Source organism: Erpetoichthys calabaricus, chromosome 2 (assembly GCF_900747795.2).
Source record: "Erpetoichthys calabaricus chromosome 2, fErpCal1.3, whole genome shotgun sequence".
In the NCBI taxonomy this organism is placed as follows: domain Eukaryota; kingdom Metazoa; phylum Chordata; class Cladistia; order Polypteriformes; family Polypteridae; genus Erpetoichthys; species Erpetoichthys calabaricus.
In genome coordinates, this window is record NC_041395.2 from 224,813,420 (window position 1) to 224,833,697 (window position 20,278).

General features: G+C 38.3%; 1 protein-coding gene across 3 annotated transcripts in view; it reads right to left on the minus strand.

Annotated features, from left to right (window-relative positions):
- Positions 1-1,005: 1,005 nt before the first annotated feature.
- LOC114646849 (prolyl 4-hydroxylase subunit alpha-1-like) overlaps positions 1,006-20,278 on the minus strand; it is a 36,740-nt gene continuing 17,467 nt past the window's right edge. Inside the window, exons 6-16 of one of the 3 annotated variants that reach the window (XM_028795217.2) lie at positions 19,082-19,321; positions 18,648-18,850; positions 17,287-17,463; positions 15,727-15,797; positions 15,312-15,377; positions 10,655-10,754; positions 8,397-8,450; positions 8,213-8,278; positions 5,275-5,343; positions 3,314-3,410; positions 1,006-2,013 (exon numbers count right to left, since the gene is read on the minus strand). In XM_028795217.2, coding sequence (XP_028651050.1) covers positions 1,943-2,013; positions 3,314-3,410; positions 5,275-5,343; positions 8,213-8,278; positions 8,397-8,450; positions 10,655-10,754; positions 15,312-15,377; positions 15,727-15,797; positions 17,287-17,463; positions 18,648-18,850; positions 19,082-19,321 — 1,214 coding nt within the window. In that variant the 3' untranslated portion in view covers positions 1,006-1,942. Of the gene's footprint in view, positions 2,014-3,313; positions 3,411-5,274; positions 5,344-8,212; positions 8,279-8,396; positions 8,451-10,654; positions 10,755-15,311; positions 15,383-15,726; positions 15,798-17,286; positions 17,464-18,647; positions 18,851-19,081; positions 19,322-20,278 lie in introns of all 3 variants that reach the window. The other 2 variants (XM_028795216.2, XM_028795215.2) reach the window with 2 other exon arrangements.

Sequence of the window (20,278 nt, forward strand, 5' to 3'; positions counted from 1 at the left end):
GAACTGGTGGAAAGGTTCTCGTCCGTGTACCAGTGTACTGTAATGTGAAAAAGCAGGTTCTGAAAAATGGAGAAACTGACAGCCTTGTTTTTTGCTTAGATATCTAGAATCACTATGTATATATAAAAAAAAAAAACTGGATTAAACAGGCAGGAAACAAGAAGAAGAAAAGAAACAATATGCAGCTTAACCAAGGCCAAATAGTAAAGAGAAATTACCACTGGAGCCACACTGAAGAAGAGTTCCTGTTTGGTCAGTGGAGAATTTGAGCAGTCATTACTTACATCTACCTGAAATGTGAAAGACAAAATGCTAGGATTTCTTAATTTGAGTTTAGGAGAAAAAGCTTTAAGGCTGAACCATGGAAACAAATGTGTCAAAAGGGTGTTCTAGTTGACTGCCCAGACTAAGGTTATGTCCATTTAAAAACAGTGTTTGTGTGATCTCCGTCATAAGCATTTTGTATGAAAGCAGCTCTGCCCACACTAAAACAGAGGAAACTGCATACAAGATAGCCGTTCACCTAAACCAGGCATATGCATGTCCGCAGAAAAAGGAACTGTCCTCCACATTAGGCACTCTTTTGCAGCTTGTATTTACCCTCAGACAACAGAAATGGTGAATATGAAAAACAAAAAGATTTAGTTAGGACAGATGATGATGACGAATAAATGCACACATAAAAAAAGATCAGCCAAGCAGGTGAGAAAATGTAAGGAGCAGAATCCAATCAAGGAAGGGACACATAATAAGCAGGAACCAATCAGAGTCTGCGTTTTCAAAGCTATTCGTTTTCACCCATCCACTCTGAACATTAAGTGGGTGTTTTCAGAAATGTATGGTTCTGGAGAGCATTTTTAAAAGTCTCAGCATCTGGGGGGTTAAAAACATAGATGAAAGGCAAAAATGGGAGACTAATGTGTGTTTTTAAAGAAAAACAGTACTGCAAACATGAAAGAAAGAAAGAAAGAAAGAAAGAAAGAAAGAAAGAAAACAACACTTGGATTTGCTTTTAATTTTCAATATATAGCTTTATTCTTCTTTGGTATAAAACAAACATTCATTCAACACACTTAACATTCCTTAGCACACCTTTCATAAAAAAAAAATGACCTTAGTTTTGTGAAAATATAAATATAATCTCACTCCCACAAAAACTGCATGTTGAAAGGGTTTATAAAAGTGATATTTGGAGAAGTTCTGATGCCCTTCATTTTTAAAACACTGAAACACTAAATCAGCTCCAATAAAAGGTTGTTTCATATCATTTAAGAGCATTCCACAAATCTGCAGGATACTTGTATATGCTTGGCTTTTCCCCTCAATTATACTCTGCTCCAAATTATGCATTGGGTCATTTTTCGCTGTATGCATGACTTTGGCAGCGACTGGCCTAATACAGAATTCAGGACAATTATGGAGTGCTGTAAAGAGACCAATCTGGTCTTGCAGGAACACAGTGCAATACAAAAAAAAAAAAAAAAAAAAAAGCTAAAGTAGGACATTCCCAACACTACACAACCAACTACAAGAGATCCTGAAACTGACCATCGACATCAAGCCTTAACCCCCAGTGAAGAACAGCTGCAGAATCCTCCACACCTGTTATAAAACACCCAAGCACACGGTCATCTCTGGCCTAAATCAATACCTGGACAAGTGTGCAGCACTACGGAGTACAGAGAATAATGACAAGAAAATCAACAGCCAGTTTGCAAAGTAGGCATTACTAAAGCGAAACATCCTGAAACATCCTTCAATCATATCCTTTGACATTTTAGTGGGCATCTCGTAGTCATGTAGAAAGTATTTGATTCCGTTTGTGGGAGAAAGAGGAGTGTAACACCAGAGTTCACACATAAAATCGACAAGAGGGTAGAGGAGCAAGAACAAAATGACGACAACGTGGACTCTGGAACCTTAGCCCAAATGTGTATTCCAATTATACCATCTCTGTTAGTCCACAGGGTCTTCTGAACTCCTGCCCTCGCTCGTGGATCCACTTGTTAGAAACTACAGTAGACAGAGGAAGGAGAAAATTAACTAAAACAACTGACTGACATTGCCATCGCTGCCACAGCTGTACATAATGTGCAGCCTCGAGTTGGGCATATCATGCATTGAAGGAATGTCATTATGTCAAAAGGTACTTTAAGGCATGGTGTGACTGTTTTACAAATTTTAAAAATGTAAACATGTAGAAGTACATACAATCAATCCTCAACTTTTGTGGGCGTAACATTCCTAGGAAACAACGCAAAAGTCAAAAACCTGAATGGTAATACATTGAACTTTTGGTAAATGAGCACCAAAAACTAATTTTTCGCTAGAGATTCCTCAAAATACACTTTTCTACATAGAATTCTTTAGAACAAAACATTACTTCTGCTAATATGCACTTTTCATAAATGATAACCACAAAATGTAATAACACAAAATATAATTGGTAACATGCAAAAAAAAATTTCACTAGTCATTCACTAAATTCTGAGTCCTTTTATGCCAACATCTCAGTAAAGCACACACTACCCTTAAGACGCCAAGACTCACAAGGTCTCAACATCACCTCAGACATTCTGTCCTTCATGGCTGGCAAATGGCGTTGGAGATCCTGATGGATGCACTGATTTGAAATAATTCACCAGCGACAAATGCTTCACACCCCGCTTGAGATCCTGAATGGTCTCAGTGTATCAGAGCACAGCGGAGGCTAACTGATCAGTAGCTTCGATATCTTTAACCAGCTGGATAATTTGTTAACGCCAAACTTGTGGCAGCTGGTAACTGACGACCTTCTAACACGCAGTTTATTGGACACCTTTACTTTCTGAATAAACTGCATTACACCGATTTGGACTCAGAGCCTGAATGTCTCGCACTACACTTTGAGGGCATAATTAAAGAAAAAAAAAAAAATCAAGTTTTATGTTGCAAAGTAGTACAATGAAAATGTGCAACAAATGCACATAGAGCTCTTTACTCTACTATGGTAGGGTGAACAAGACCAGTGAAACGCCTAGTAGGATACAAGCCATGTCCCAAACTTGCATGCATTGCGGCCATACTGCGCGTAGTCACAAAACCTGCAAATGTGTGCAGCTGCCAACACAAAAAATAAAAAAGGGTTATTAATAAAATCACACGAATGCTTGTAGTCACAAATTTTAAACATGTAAATGTTGAGGATCGACTGTAAATGAATAAGTGTAAGGGAAATTCAGTAGGATACCCTTTTGTTATAAATACACATGTATTAAAAAAAATATAAATAAATAAATAAAATTAAATTAAATAAATAATGATGCATACATACCCCATTTATTACCAACCAGAACCGGACAGGCTGCATGGCGAGTACTATAGTCTCCTTCACCACTAGGAAACAAATTATACCAGAACACCGCTGTACCCTGAAAGAAAACCACAATACGTCAAACAGTCCACTTGGACTACTGAGGAGAAGTAATGCTGAAGAAAATGACAAATATGACTCGGGAGACATAATGGACTAGATGTGACCCACTAGCTCATCTGCAATTGATTATTAAGGGTCTCTAAAATGAGGCAGGGGTTACACAATATCTAGGAGGAATCAAGGTAGGCATTTAAAAGCTTGGAGATCTATACAGTGGACAACATGAATAAGAAGCTGCAAAAAGCAATAGGGGGCCTTTTCCACATTATTAGCTAAAGTATTATTTCTTGGTACCCACCCCAATTGTGGGATGCAATATTTAGCTAAAAAAAGTTTAACCCCATCCCACTTTAATTTCTAGGCATGAATGAAGTGTTAAATACAATGGTGGTTTAAAAAAAAAAATTACAGTGGTAAACTGGTTTAGAAGAGGAAAACCAACCTAACTCAACAGAGGTAAAGCTGTTCCAAGAACTCGTAAGCCTATGTAAAAGGGAGACTTCTCTGCTATTCCATAAAAATCACTGAATGTTTTTTTAGTAATTTCACAATTTGATACTTTCATGTTTGCGGATGAGCTCCCCTCCTTAACATACGTGTATGCTGACCAGATAGGCCTCTTTACGGCACTCTGTAATGGTCCTGAACGTTTGCCAGCACTACAGACTGCACATTTGGCTTTCTACTTGATTAAAAAAATAAAGATTCATTCAACATCTGTAAATGTACATTTTTGTTTGGGCACCTATTCATAAGATGGTGCTGAAAAGCAATGGGGCTTTGCCCAGTCTGAGGAAAAAGTGGACGTCTGATCACCCAAATACCAAAACCTGTCCACCAGAACCATAGTCTGCACTGTGAAAGACAAATAATAAACAGATTCTCTCACACCAGTATGAGGCTTTCATCCCTTGTCGATTGTAAAGTTTTAAGAATCCACTTAAATCTACGAACTCAGTTAAAAGTGCCTTTTAAGGGGAAATCAAGAATGCAGTCAGGAGAAGGATGGACTTTTATAAGAGTGCAGATTAGAAAAGGAGTGGGACCAAAAAAACTAAATGTATATTTAGAAAACCTCTACGTCACACTACCCAACCTTCTTAGAAGAATCCTTCTCAGCCATCTATGAATGAATCTTTAAAAATTAAAACAATGTGAAGAGCCCTATAGTTAGCAACGGATAAGGCAGAAAGTTCAGCATTCAAGTACAGATATGGTAAGAGAGTAGTAAAATAAAATGAGAAAATTACATTAAAAAATGTAGACTGTAAAGATTTTATTAAGCATCTCTGCACACCAGTGAAGACTAAAATTAACATCAAATGACTCCCACTTGTCTACTGAAAAATTATCTTCACAGTGTCCTAAAGTTTGTTTCTCTATATTTCTGGAGACAAAGATAAAACAATCACTTCCAGCTCTTAAAGCAAAATCACTTTTTAGGTTGTCTATTCAGAACAGTTAAGAATCTAATTAAGCAAGTAAACTTAACAGGCATAGTGTAATTCGTCATGGACTAGTAAATCTCCAGGACAGACTATGTTGTAGTGTAGGTTCCCTGCAGAGATACAGCAGGAAATTATTTACAGTCTTTGTACTCCAGGAGCACACAAGCTCAAGCAGAGCGTCTCCCTTAGCAGCATATTTACTGACATATATCATGTGGGGCAGCGTATTTTAGGGCTCTGTTGTCCAACCTGCTGGATACAGGAGACTAAACTAAGTAAATGAGCCCTCAAAAGGCGTCAAAGCCTTGTGTGCATGGGGTACTGAGCATCAACATACAGCATAACACATTGTTAGTTTCTGTGCTTCACTTAGCACACCAAGTTTATGAAGTAGCTGCTAAAAGGTCTCACCTTTTTAGGCCAAACAGAGGCCCCCACCTCCGGAAAAACCGTTGCACCTCCTGCTGCAACATCACTCATCTGCAAACAAAAGATAAAAGAATATAATTTTTCCCTTAGCAATGTAATATCTCAGTTGTCTCTATATTGATTTTCATGTTTACTTTTCAGGTTTTGTTAATCTGCGTATATTTTAAAATTTGCTAGCTTGGCTTGGCTGCCTACAAAGTTCACATTGACAACTAGTTTACTTCAGATTATCACTCCATTCTCAGTATCCTTCTTTAATTTAGGCATCTTTTCTGAATTTATCAAGAACAGTAACAGGATACCCAAGAATATGTTTTCTAAAGAGATTTCCTTCTCGTAAACCACTACATTTGGTGTATGTACAATTTGTTTCTCTGCCCACCCATTTTCATCAACAGTTTCATTTTCCCTAACTCTGCTAAGTTTTAAAAAGATCTTTTCCAACCTCTGCAGTGTCTTACTTAAACAAAAAAAAAAAAAAAAAAAAAAATCAGGTTTCACATTATGCACAATACAAAATGAATTTTAGGTATAAAATAAGTAATCTTTCTATAGCCTCCAGAGCAGTATCTCAAGATTACCTTGGATGCAAATAAAAGAGAACCATTTGCTTTACTTCAAAAGTCATCACTGTTGAACTTGTACATGCACACCATATATATATATATATATATATATATATATATATATATATATATATATATATATAAATATATATATATATATATATATATATATATATATATATATATATATATATATATATATATATATATCCATCCATCCATCCATTGTCCAATCCGCTGAATCCGAACACAGGGTCACGGGGGTCTGCTGGAGCCAATCCCAGCCAACACAGGGCACAAGGCAGGGAACCAATCCCGGGCAGGGTGCCAACCCACCGCAGAACACACACAAACACACCCACACACCAAGCACACACTAGGGCCAATTTAGAATCACCAATCCACCTAACCTGCATGTCTTTGGACCGTGGGAGGAAACCGGAGCGCCCGGAGGAAACCCACGCAGACACGGGGAGAACATGCAAACTCCACGCAGGGTGGACCCGGGAAGAGAACCCGGGTCTCCTAACTGCGAGGCAGCAGCGCTACCACTGCGCCACCGTGCCGCCCATATATATATATATGTGAATGAATGTCATTGCAGTACTAGTTCAATACCAAATTCCCAAAAATGTAACAGTACCAGCTTTTTTTCTACAGTATCAGTGGCAAGCGCCATGCAGGATGGACGGGCATCTCGGCCAGGAGTGGGGAAGGATCCCTACCCAGATGTGGGGCCCCAGGTAGATGGACAGGCATCCCAACTGGGAGAGAACGGTTCCTTCAAGTCTTAACTGTATTTAGATAATTTTCAATGCCAATGAATGATACATGACAGTTGGGATAGTTAAATGATAGGCGGGTAACTACTTGATAGATATTTAAATACCAACAATAACAGCAGCATTAAATACTGGTATATATCTTATTACAGAAAAAAAATGCACAAAAATCATTCACTTCAATAGTGGTGGTACTTTTATAAAAAAGCCATTGAATGGGATTTGTGTTTTTGCCATGGTATCAAAAAGTATCTTTAAAAACTTTCAGTGGTTTTTGGTATTGAACACCAAAATTTTATTATTGTGACATCCATATTAAAACACACACACACACACAAGCACACACACAGTGCTGTATAACCTAGAAAGAAATTAGTTTGTACGATCGTGCCATGTTCTTTCTACTGCATTACTCTTAAAACTAAACATCAAACAATTGTTCTCTGTAAAACATTCTACTTTTAAAAAAAAAAAAAAAAAAAAAAAAGGTTTTGGAAAAGTCACTCATATAAACTGTTTAACCATTTATTTTTCATCACTGCTAATCTTACGAGGCCTAGGTGTTGCAGATTACAAGCTTATGACAGTTAATAAAGCTAGTGATATTGAAAACGATATGCCATTTAAACAACTTTTTTCTTTTTTTCCCTCAAGTTCCTTTAACTTCTCTCCTCTACCTAACATTCCGAGAGGATGCAGCTGTAATGTCACAGGTGCTGCCATATCCATAGGGTTTTGCAAAAAGGTTTCTGTCAATCATAACCCACATTTGAATGAACAGAACACACAGCTTCTGGCAGGGCTAGATGCCAGAGAATGCCAGTCTACAGCGGAATACCCCTGAGACTTTTCACTAGCTTGAAAAGCAAGCACATATAAAGTGTAATGCTAAAATATTCCAACTGTTTGCTTGTAGGAAACAGACGGCTACTTTAAGGCAAACTGGCCATTAGTAGGTACAGTTTCTCTGACACATCAATATGTCAGCATATAGTCTCCCCCACTGATCAATAGTTCTTGCATTTAAACCTTGTCCTTAGCAGCAACACTGTCCAGTGATGGTGTCCTTTATCCCCCCCCAAAAAACTCTACTTCAGAAATTTTAGAAGCTCAATTTCTGAATAAAAACAACTGTCTAATTAATTGGTCTACTTTTTGAACACTTACACTGTTTAGGGCTCTCTGCTGCTTTTAAAGATTTCCTCTTTTCTGACCTGCATAGTTCTTCCGACACATGTTTTAAAATGTATTAGTTATTTAAATTTACATAATCCACATTTACTTAATATGTTCCAATATTCAAGGTTTCTGTCTATCAACACAGTTTGACTAAATTATAAAATCAAAATATTTAATTTAATCTCATCTAAAATTAGATTTCTTTCTACCTCTGAGAAGTTGATAAATGTAAGAATTGAAGAAATTAATAAATCTGGACTTTAATCATGATTTTTAATCAGCAGTTATTTTAGGTAATGGCCTCAGAATCAACATATTTTCTAGTAAAGGTTTTCAAAACTAGTCAGAGTTTCCAAAATATACCCCAACCCCCAGCTAAACCCAGAGACTTACATAAAACAGCCATGTTGCTACTCTGTTGCCTGTTCCTAGCTCCTTGAAGGCATCTGGCTCATCTTTCTGAAAGCAAGAGAAGTAAACAGTTAACATTCTGGGGGGGGGGGGCACTTTACCACAATGGCAATTGCATTCATTGCCTAAAATATTAATTTAGGCATACTAATGCAGCCTTACTCACCCGCCCAAAATCAAAGTGTGGCTCATACTGGCCGCCTAATCCATAATTGGCTACCTACATCAAGAAAGTAAAATAAAATTAGTCACTAGGTCATTATTATAAAGCACTGAGTCTCATAGCAGGCACATTAAAGGGAAACTCAATTACAGTTAATAAGGAAATATTCAAAATAATTATTCCATTCAGCTAGAGGGTGCACTCCATACAGCTAGATTCACAATGAATACCCTCACACTGTAACCCGATGTTTAATCAGCTTGATGTTCCAAGGCCTTGCAGTGTTTCAGATGGTTTCCAAAGAGCTAGGGGATGAAAGGCATTTTATTATTTAGAAATGTTTATGAAATTACACAGCTGCTTTACAGAACTGGGAACCTGGCAGGAGAAGATAACTTTAATCACATTCAATTGGAACTTTACCGGAATTCGGACATTTGAACAGGTAGTACGAGTAGAAAAGAGAGGCCTTTATTTTACTGATGTATTGTAGCAGTTCTGAAGTTAACCCCACAAATGAAAAAGTGGCATCATCTTATACACTCCACAACCTTACAGAGCAAAGCACTAGAGAAGAATGGCTCACCAGAGGGTGGAATGTTCAGCTTTGAAACCCAGCCGTTAATACTGCTGATCTTACTGAGCATTAAAATAAGAAGTGATTAGTAATTCTCAGGGGCAAATTGTCTGTAAGGTTCATCTGATTTGTATAAAACATTCCCAATACCACTCTTCTCCAGTGACAAGGCCACAGCCATACTGCAGGTTATGCCGATGTCACATTGTAGTGAGGCCACATAGATATTGTTGGTTATAGTGTTTGCACCCAATCGCGTCTCGTGACAGCGCCCCGTCTAAACTAATATGGGTCTGTTTAAATGTCGTACCCGTAATGAGAAACTGGGAAGGATTTCGCAGGGAGGCAGCGACCCATGGACACGTCAGTACCAGAGTTTTGCCAGTTACATCCGGCTCATCATTATTTAAATGATCAGGAGGGAAAGAAGAAGGAAGGAAGGAGAGAGATGGAGATATCAACTACCGACAACCGATCATCATTTTTCTGCCATTATTTACATCACGCCCTGTTCCAGTTTGCTTCTCATTCCGCCGGAATCACGACAGCTCAATCATCGTCAGAAACCCCGGGGTTGGACATTATTATCCATCATTCGCAGAGGAAGCACAGTGAGATTGTTCTGTTTCAGTTGGAAGATTCAAACACATTCATTTTTGATCAGCCATCAGTATTCTGGACAGTGATTTACTCAATTTCACGTCATTGACATTCAGTAATCATCCATTGATATTATTTGTGTTTGTTATACGTTTGCAGGGGCAAGAGAGGCTTTTTTTTATTGTATATGTGGTGTTTTCACTTTGCTGGTTTGGTGGAGGGTTTATATATTTTACGTTGGGATTTGTATTATTGTTTTTGTCATTGCGTTTTATTTAATACATTTCTACATTTATTTTACATATCTGCTTTTGTTTGCTAGTCTTTAAACCGTCGATTGGGGAGGAGGGAAAAATATTATTTGTCAGAGGTACGGCTTGGTATAAGTAGGTTCTCCTCAGTAATTTATCCAGGCCAAGGGTCCTGGTAGTGTGGCCGCCGGCTGGGTAAGGGGTTGGCCGTTACAACATTATGGGACTTCTAGTCAGAGGGGATGTTGGACATGATGATTGCAGTTGCTGATCTTGTTGTTGATTCGTGTTAACGTATACAATTGCTGGGCATGTCAATTTACACAACTGAGTGATGAGTTTCTAGTACATTTTCACATTTCTAAAATATTATGCTCTCCCCTTTCTCTGACTGCCAATAACATGCCCCCTGACAAATCGAGAACTAAAGCACTTGCAAAGGGTTTAAAAGGTATGGTGAGTTCCTGGAAAACCTGTCTAATGTGACATGGCCTTTTTTTCAACTTAGCAATTAAAAACAGTCCTGCCTGTGGACAGCTTCCCAGTCGCATCAAAAGGAGGGAACTTAAGTACTGTACATGAGAAATGTTTAATATCGCCTCCCTAGAATACGTATGCAACAGTTGTTGGAGAACTTATCAGAAAACCATGTACAATCCTTTCTATTGATTCAGTATTAACATTTGTGAACTGAGTAACACTGGAAAAAGTTCCAAATTGTTCCCCAAAGACAGGAAAATAAAAGGACAACAAAAAACACACAAATGAGGAATCAAGAAATAAATTAAAAGCAATTTTTCTTCCCATTTGCTGCTAGGCCCTAAATGTCTCACCTGCAGTTCCTCAGCAGTATCCATCTCCAGACCGGTCAGGTCCTCTATTCTTTGGTTGATACGAGCCACGACAGGATGCTCATAAGCAGACAGCCAGGCACTGACAAGGGGAAAGACACAAAGAGTAACATCTTGGTGGGCATGTACATCAGCTAGATGTGGCACACCACTAACAATGTGCATTGTATCAATACTGTATAGCACAACAGGCTCCAGGCAGAGAAGACAGGTGCCTTAAATTGACTTCTGTAGTCAGGGTTGTTCTAAAGAAACATCTTGAACCAGATGAAGACTGTCGTAATTGTTTGGCTACACATTATATATGAGGAATATATAAGTAAACTAATAGTGGTCTATGACGTACTGCAGACTTGTACAGCATGTTTTCTGTGTAAAGACCACACAGCAAACCACTAAACACATCAACCATTTTTGGATTAGACTGTATTCAGTCCATTTTTATCAAGCACGTTAAATAATTCAAAATAATTATATAGAGATTAGGGAACTGCTTTAAAGTTGGTGCTTGCCATTTGTGACAGCAGAAAATTATTATACTGTTTCAGAGAAATATCCAACATTCTTAACCCCAACCCCAATTTTAAATACACATTCTTTACTAAGCGCTTTGTTTATGTAGACTATGGAAAGTGCAATACAAAATAAATCTATTCAAAATTCATTTTTAAATTGGATTTTCAATATACTCTTTGGAACAACCCTTTACAAATTTTAAAGAAAAAAAAAAAAAATAAAATAAAGTGGTTTTTAGAGCTGTGCAGGTAAAGGCTGAATTCATAATTCATTTATTTAAAAAAAAAAAAAAAAAAAAAAAAAAAAAAGGCAAAGACTACCTTGCCATTAATGATTTCATATCACTTTACTTTCAATCAGTCCTTGACAATTCCTAAGTATTAACCTAAAAGCAAACCCTGTCCTGCACAGCACTATTTCACCAGATTAGCACAAAAAAAAAGTTAAAAATAGGAATATAGAAGACGGCGGTCTGTTGTTAGGACAGAAAACATGCAAGCATTAGAGCAATCCTATGCAGAAAAAGAAGCCCGACAGAATCTCCAGAGGGTCTGCGCGACACACCTGCATGAACAGAACACAGCACTGAAGTCTCAAGGGCAGTTGGCACCTCTCACCCAACCAGAAAACAAGCCCTTGGTCTCGGCATCTAAAGGACTGCCTTGTATAAAAGAATGCTTGTTCTATAGGTGACATTAGGAATGCTGGACAAGTCACAGGTCCTTACTAGCAATCTACATTCTGCAGACACTCGAACAACAATGAGCAAAGGTGACATGACTGCAGGAGTAAGAAAACATGTGGGGGTAGGGGAGAGATACACTTCTGTCCCTGTATTGAGCCAAGCTTTGCAGGTCTGATCTCTGTTCTTCCTTGCATAAATTAATAATCTTTGTTAGGTTCAGCATAACCATAATTCTGCAAAGGTTTATTATGCTGGAGTTCTAAATATACTTTTAGTATTTAATAATCATAAAGAATATGAAATACTTCAAATATAAATGGCTTAAATGTCACAAAAACCAAAACAAGATATGCAATTGTGACAAACCTATTGAAGCGTACTGCTCGTCAGTTCTGAATACATACAAGCACAGTCTTGCAGTGAAGTTAAAGCACTGTTTCCATGGCCACTCCTGAAGGTCATCGGGGACTCTAACAAAGCAGTGCTGCTCTGTGAGAAAAGACAGCCAAAAGACTCCCTCTGGTGGGAAATGGCAATACATTCAATCAAAAGCATTTTACATTTGGAAGTGTGACTATTACTGGGTTACATTTTCCAGCTGTGTCATGGACTGCATGTTTTCCCCTGGTGTCCACATGGGTTTTCCTTCGGTATTTTCATACATGTTTATTCATCCATTCATTACTGAGCCTGCATAACCCAGTTCAGAGTCATAAGGATGTAAGCCTACACCAGTAGCACTGGGGTCTGGACTGTGCAAATCCTGCACGTAATTAAAAGGCCAATTTAAGGTTACCAGTATGTCCAATACTTACATGTTTATGATGTGGCAGGAAAACCAGAACAAAAGAGAAGATTTGGTGTGAAATGCAAACTCCTCACTGACAGTAATCAGGATGAAAATCTAATCTTCTGGAGCAGTAAGGCAGCAGCAGAAATCCTAGCACTGATTCAATTCATGTAAAGGTGGATATGTGTATTCAAGTGCCCTTCACTGGTCTGGCATCCCATCCTGGGTGGGTTCCTGCCTTGTCCCAAACTCAAATTGGCTGTAATTCATTGCAACTATGTAATGGTTTGGAAAGTAGGGAAAAAAACAGCCATAGCCATTAAGTGGTCAAAATGGGTAACTCCACAGGCCTCTGTGTTACTAACGTCTTGCAATTCTTAACAGCAAAATGATTTTTCTTCATTTCATTCCATTCATGACTTCAATATTGCTTACCCTCATTATTAGTCTAATTATCATACATCTTTTTATGCTATGCTTTTCTACCTTTTGCATTATATGCACCTAACAAACTTAGTCTGCTGTCTGATAATTCCTCACAATTCCTTCCTCCCAGCTCTACACTGTCTGTCCTTCATCAAATTGCCACATATCCATTTTATCATTGGGCTCCTAGCTTTATGTAATAATACATTACTTATGTATTACATTGTGGGTGTTCATGGCAGTATGCAGAGGCTGTATCAAAAAACAGTAAGGTCTGTGAGTAAGTCTATTCTATTGAATTCCCCCTTGGGATTAATAAAGTATCTATCTATCTATCTATCTATCTATTCCCACAAAACAATATGATTGGTCAGTTAGGCTTTGGCCCAATTAGTCATTTTGTCTTTAGTGATGCAATTGAAACAGGAAGTGCAAGACACACAAGGAAGAGAAAAGGTGTAAGGAGGCACACTGAAAGAGTCACCCTCAAAGACGAGAAGTATAGAAGTGGACAAGGGGCAAAAAAGGAACCTCAAAAATAAGGAGGGAATCTGAGTAGCAGGCTTTACTGGAAAGCACACGAGAGAGGGAGGGTCGGTCAAGAGATGTTGAAGCACGCGTGGATACAGAGGAAAGGTGATAAAAGTACATGTAGGGCAAGAAATAAGTCAAAGAGCAAATATTAAAAAAATAGTTTTAACTGCTTTATCTTCACTTGTTTAAACCACTGGGTGTCAGCCTGCTAGCAACATCATTACTTGCTTTCCATTAACTTTTGCCAGTACGTGTGTTAAATGGAAAACTTAAAAGAAAAATGTAAAAGCTTTCAAAGTGAATGGGGAAAAGAACAATCAAACTAATGAGAAACGTGTGCAACTTTAATGTTATGGAGGCACTAAATAACGACTGATGAAATAAATTTCATAAAAGTTTCAAAAATCAACTGCATGCGCACTTACAATGCAAAACTTGGATGGAATACACTGGCAGCAACTCAAAAGTAAATTTACCCCATCCTGTTTTGTTCAGTAATTTAAATTTATACTTCTATCATAGGGTGGAACAATACAATTTGTTGGCTGAAAGTCCTCAGTGTCAGAGAGATGATGTGTAGCATTGTTCATAATGGCACTCAGTTTTGATTTAACGCTCTACTTTGCTATGTCCTCTAGGGGGTCCACAGTGTGTCCTATAATTAAGCTTGCCTTTTAATTAGCTTGTTGAGTCGGTGGACAGTCTTGAAGTGATGTTACCGGCTCAGTTATAAAAAGAACATGAAAATACAAACCACCCCCTTAGGAATATTTTATTTTTCTACCAAATTAAGACTTTAATACTTAAATTCCCCTTGCACTATCTTTTAATAATAAAATCAGGATATCTAAATAACTTCGATAAAACAATATAAAAATCACTAAACCTACCCCAGCTTGTGCACACTTTCACGAAACTATCCATTTCAAAGTATTAATGCATGCCCTGGCTCTCATTATGACCTAGTGCAAGTCACTTAATGGACCATAGCTGCAATTTCATGTCCTTTCCGTCATCATTTTGCCATAATGGATCTCTACAGCAGTTTCTTGCAGTCACCAACAGAAGCTTGATATATATATATAAAAAAAAAAGCCTAGACAACTATTTTTAAAGTATCGCCTCACCAGTTTTAATTCCAAGTTTTCTTTTCAAGCTTGTATATCATCTTTTATACTATCTAGTAGATGTAAACAATTGTGTTGCCAATTTTTTTTTTTTTTTTTGCCTCCACTCCACTTCTACCTCTTCCAAAGACTGTAAAGCCAAATCCAGAACAGAAAACTGAAGCCATGCAGAACATTTCCAAATTAAATTCACTTGAGTTCACCAACCAAAAGACCACACTGAAAATGGTGACTTCAAATATATGATGCCAGTAACTAATTAAATAAAAAGTAGAGCTTGATGTCAAATCACACCATCCATTACATGATTAGCACATCTTAGCTTAAAGTGACTATTAAGAACACAAAGATCAATTATTAACTTAACAGGAGGCTGTAAGTCTTCAGTGGTTGGGAAAATTATGATTAGGTTATTAAGCAAAGAAGAGCAGGTATATTAGATCAGTCATTCCATAAACACCCTTTCCCCACCATCCCCACAGTGCTTTTCTGGACAGTCAGAAGGATGAACAGACATTAGAGGATCAAGAGCCTTCGAGTAATTGTGGCAATGATCCTTACCTCTTGGAGACTCTGTAATGGGCAGTTGTCAGTTTGCCTGTTTGAGGATCATGAACGGTGGCACGTCTTAGCTACACACAGGAATACCCAGCAGAGCAACAGAAAGAAAGAAAAATAGGGATGGTCTCTTACTAGGTCAATATCAACTGCTACTGGCCTAATTTCAAGCCAGGATATTTAACAGAAAGAAAAGGCACAAACGTTAGTAAAGCCCAATTTGACTGGTCCCCTGGAAAGATAAGCAATTGCAAGCAACACTCCTTAGAATGTGCCTCAAAGGTTCACAGAAGGATACAGGGGCAAAAGCCCATGGTTAGCATCCCACTGCACAGCCACTCTAAGGAGTGCTTCCTGCCTTGGGACAGGATGGCGGGCACCCCTGCATTGCCTGCCCAGCCACACCCTCTCTCCTTACCTTTTGCTAATCCTGTAATGGGCAGTCTCCAGTACTCCTGTAATGGGATTGGAGATTGTGGCTCTCCTCAGCTGTGAAGCCAACCAGCCAAAAAGGAAATGTGTTAAAACTACAGCTCCAAACCCACCACAGCTTGCAGAGCCACAACACGAAGTCACATGTTGTACTGGTGGAAGAGGGATGCCAACCCAGTCAAATTCATGGGCCAATAAAAACAGTTCTAAAAACTTGAGCCAGTTTGTAAATTTGTGAACTTCATGTGTCTTATTTTATAAGCATCTTTTATTCCAATTGGTTTCTACACCTCATGTCATGTGGTTTGAATCAATAAACCATGTCAGAGCTGGAGTGCAATTTTTTTTTCTTCTTTAGTTCACTTCAGGAACAGCTACTTTACAATGACACGGATCAAACTAAAGCCAATGTTAAATTCCATGACTTTTAGTGCAAGAGGATGTCAAGTTGCTGATCTTGTCGTTGGAGCATGTTAATTTATGTGGCTAGAAATCACATGGCATGTCAAATAATACTATTGCATGATGAGTTGCCTAGCAGACTTTCACATTACCAAAGTACAGCAATTGCGAACCTTTTTCTGACAGCCAATAACATGAGGTTTGGTGGAGCCGGTTCCTGTGCGATGGGTTTAGGGGTTCAGCAAATTCAGCTGCAACCTTCTTTTTCCCCTTCTACCATGGTACATAATAAACGAGACATCAGTTTGGGAGGTTCAAAACACCAGCATTACAAATTCCCCGTTGCTGCATTATATGCATTGTACCTCTAACTGAGCTCTCATTTGTGCTCAGCCGGGCCCAACCCAATTATTTAATGCAAAAAAAAAAAAAAAAAAAAAGAAGTTTGGTTTTGTTTGGGGCTAATGGTCGGACTGAGTCACAGGGTATGTCAAACTACTGGTGGTCCTTGACTGTCCCCAGCTCACCAACATTATGTAAATGAAGTCTGTGTGACATGACCTTAATTTGGAAGCACTATATGATAACATAGTGAATGTTTAATGAGAGGGATGATGTTTTCCCTTTAGGGGAAGCACACAGATTTTTTTTTTATTTTTTTTTTTTTAGTAAATTTATCAAAAGGGAGTATTTTATATTTAAAGAAAAACACCTTTTCAGGGGTTGGTAAACCGTGGTTTGCAGGGAGAGAGAGCAAAAAAAAAAAAATGTAGAGAATAAGAGAATTTTGGAAGTGTGGTTGTGTACATTTGCAAAAACAGGTTTTGGAATTAAATTTTTTTTCCAAAAATTAGGTGCTTGTTTCTGTTGCAACAGACTGGCACATTTGTCTTCATTTTTTTTGTCTGGAGGTTGTGTACAGTGCAGCTTTGTGTACCCAATACAAAATATCTGATGCCCACACAAAATAGGAGACTGCAAGCTCTCTTTTTTTTTTTTTTTTTTTCCCCTTCTTGGCCAGGCATACATGCAACTGCAGGACTGGGCTATGTCTCTGTGGACTGCATCTGTCATCATTTATAATTAAAAGTTGTGACTTTAAATAAACAAATAAATAAATAAAAATAAATACATAAAAACTTACCCTGGGCTTAGCCAGCTCCTTGACGGTCTCGATCTCCTCATCAGAGATGACATCAAGATAGCGTACAATCCTGGGTTTGTCCCACTCATCCACCTGCTTGACTGGTCCAAGAATGTACCTCGGGTTCCCATTGTTGTTGTAGTAGCGGCAAAATAACCTTTTCTGTCTACGAGGTGTCTGAGAATGAAGTAGTAACAAATGAATAAACAAAACCAACTGGCCACTAATTAGACATACAGTAAGATCCAGTTCTGTAAACAAGGTTTTGCAACTAAATCAATATTTCTCTGTCCCCGAGGTTATAATCATCACAACCATATATTATATATATATTATATATTTTTTAAAAACTGAGCAAAATTAATAAAAGTTAATAGGTTAAGTGGATATTTCAAGCAAATTAAAGCTAACCTAAGATGACCTTGTGCGATATAATCTAATGGAGCTTGCACTTAACCTAATAAGAATGCGTACTCTCCATGATAATGGCCAAAGTCCTAGCAGTTACTTCCCCTCACTTTAACATAAGGGAAATGCATTACTGTGTTAGGGAAGGGGATAAGTTTATTATATAATATATATATAATATATATATATATATATTAAAAAAAAACAAAAAAACCACACAACCCATAGCCTTATACAGTAAATAAATTTTGCTAAAGCATCATTCCATTACTATGTTTAATTATGAGAAATTTGGAATGTGAGGGGTGGATGTCAATTATACTGGTACACTTACATTTTGTCTAAGAAGCTCACTTGTTCGAGTCCAATTATCTTTTCCTTGGTTGAACATTATTCATGGTATTAAATGGCTTCCTAAGAAAACAACTGCTGTCAAACCATTAGCCTGGTCTTGGCAACCACAAGCAAAACCTCCCTCTATGTATTTCAAGACATCTAAAAAAAAACCAGGCTTAATCCCTTCATCTAAACAATAATTAAAATAGAGTTAAACAGCTATTTACCAATTAGAGATGTAAATAGCAAAAATGTATGCGTATGACAGAAAACGTAGAGGCTCAACTTCAAAAGAGCAGGCCAGCTTGCAGAGAACCGTCTTTGCATGACTGCATCTAACACCACAAACAATTTTTGCATATACTAGAAAGAAATTTTGGGCATAACACCACAATCAAAAGTATATCTGAAAATAATGGGAAAATAATTTTTTCAACATATTACCAATCCACAAAAAAGTACTCCACCCTCTTAACCTTAAAAGTGCTTCAGAATTAAAAGTACTATGAAAAAATGTAATTTCATTTGAGCCTGCCTAGTGACACAATCTCAAAGCACTCTCATACCACACACCTTCATGGTGATAGAAGCTATGTTTTAGAGAAAAAAATCTTTACCAATTTGATGCCTTCTCCTCTGCAAAGCTGCTCATACTTCTTTCTCTCTGGCAGGTAATCAAGTGAAGGTCCTTTTTTCTGGTTAGTTTGGCCTACTTCTTCTTCCTTTTTGGTGCCCTCATCTGCCTGTTCCATTTTCATCTGCTTAGCAAGCATATACTCAAAATATTTCAGGTTTCCATTTGCTCTTTGGTGGTCAGGATCTGTGTAAGAAAATAAAATACAAGCTGTCTGAAAAGACGTAAACAAACAAATAAACAATGCACAGTACACTAGAAACAGGACTGCTACCAGTCATTAAATGGTGTCCATATATCAATAGGGTTCAGCCAGTTAGATTCAGCAAGAACATATTGCTAAACAAGACCAGTAAGAAAAGTGCATTTGGCAATTACCTCATATTACCCCTTCCCTACCTTTACCCAGATACATACCCAGCTTCAGAAGTCTCTTGGTAAGAATAAGCGCTCGGTCCAGGTCTCCTTGCTGGTAGACAGCATAGCTGAGGTAATCGAGAAGTGTGACCTTATCGACGGGCGACTCTTCTCCTTCATCTAGTAGGCTCAATGCCTGTGCCATCCACAGCTCTGTGTGGTAGTAATCAGCATCTGAGTAAGCAACTTTACCCAACTCATAGCAATCATCTACTGTCAAAGTGGCCTTGTGCGTCACACCTGAAGAAAGGAGGCAGACGAAGACAAGTTAGTATGCTCAGTGAAGAGCAGTATGACACACAGCAAAAATCAATTGTTGGCTCTTTATCAATCAAACATTAAACACCAAAATAAAAGTGAGAAATAATTAAGACTTAATTTGCCTAGAAGCTGCAGTACCCCAAAGCCATCTTCTGAAACAGAAAATGGATTTAACTGGGAAATATTTTTTGGTGGGCGGCACGGTGGTGCAGTGGGTAGCACTGCTGCCTCGCAGTTGGGAGACCCGGGGACCTGGGTTCGCTTCCCGGGTCCTCCCTGCGTGGAGTTTGCATGTTCTCCCCGTGTCTGCGTGGGATTCCTCCGGGCGCTCCGGTTTCCTCCCACAGTCCAAAGACATGCAGGTTAGGTGGATTGGCAATTCTAAATTGGCCCTAGTGTGTGCTTGGTGTGTGGGTGTGTTTGTGTGTGTCCTGCGGTGGGTTGGCACCCTGCCTGAGATTGGTTCCTGCCTTGTGCCCTGTGTTGGCTGGGATTGGCTCCAGCAGACCCCCGTAACCCTGTGTTCGGATTCAGCGGGTTGGAAAATGGATGGATGGATGGATATTTTTTGGTTTGTCTAACTTTACAGATGTAGTATATTGTATACACCAAAAAATATTGAAGTTGTTTGAATCCTTCTTTGGACATTGTCCTTATGAAATCTGTACATATCCTCCCAATGTCTATGTGGGGTACCTAGTTTTATTTCCTTCTCTTACATCACAATAATGGCACATCCAGAAAAAACAGAGACCAGGCTTTTATCAGTGGCAACAACTGCTTTTACAGAAGCAGGCGATTTTAACAATATATGCTGCATGGATTACCTCTCATTTTGTGGTCACAGAGACTTTACACAAGTCCAAATTTAGTTTGTATTTCTATAAAGAAGTGAGGGGGTTCTACTTTAATGCAGTTTTGCCTTACTTTTAACAA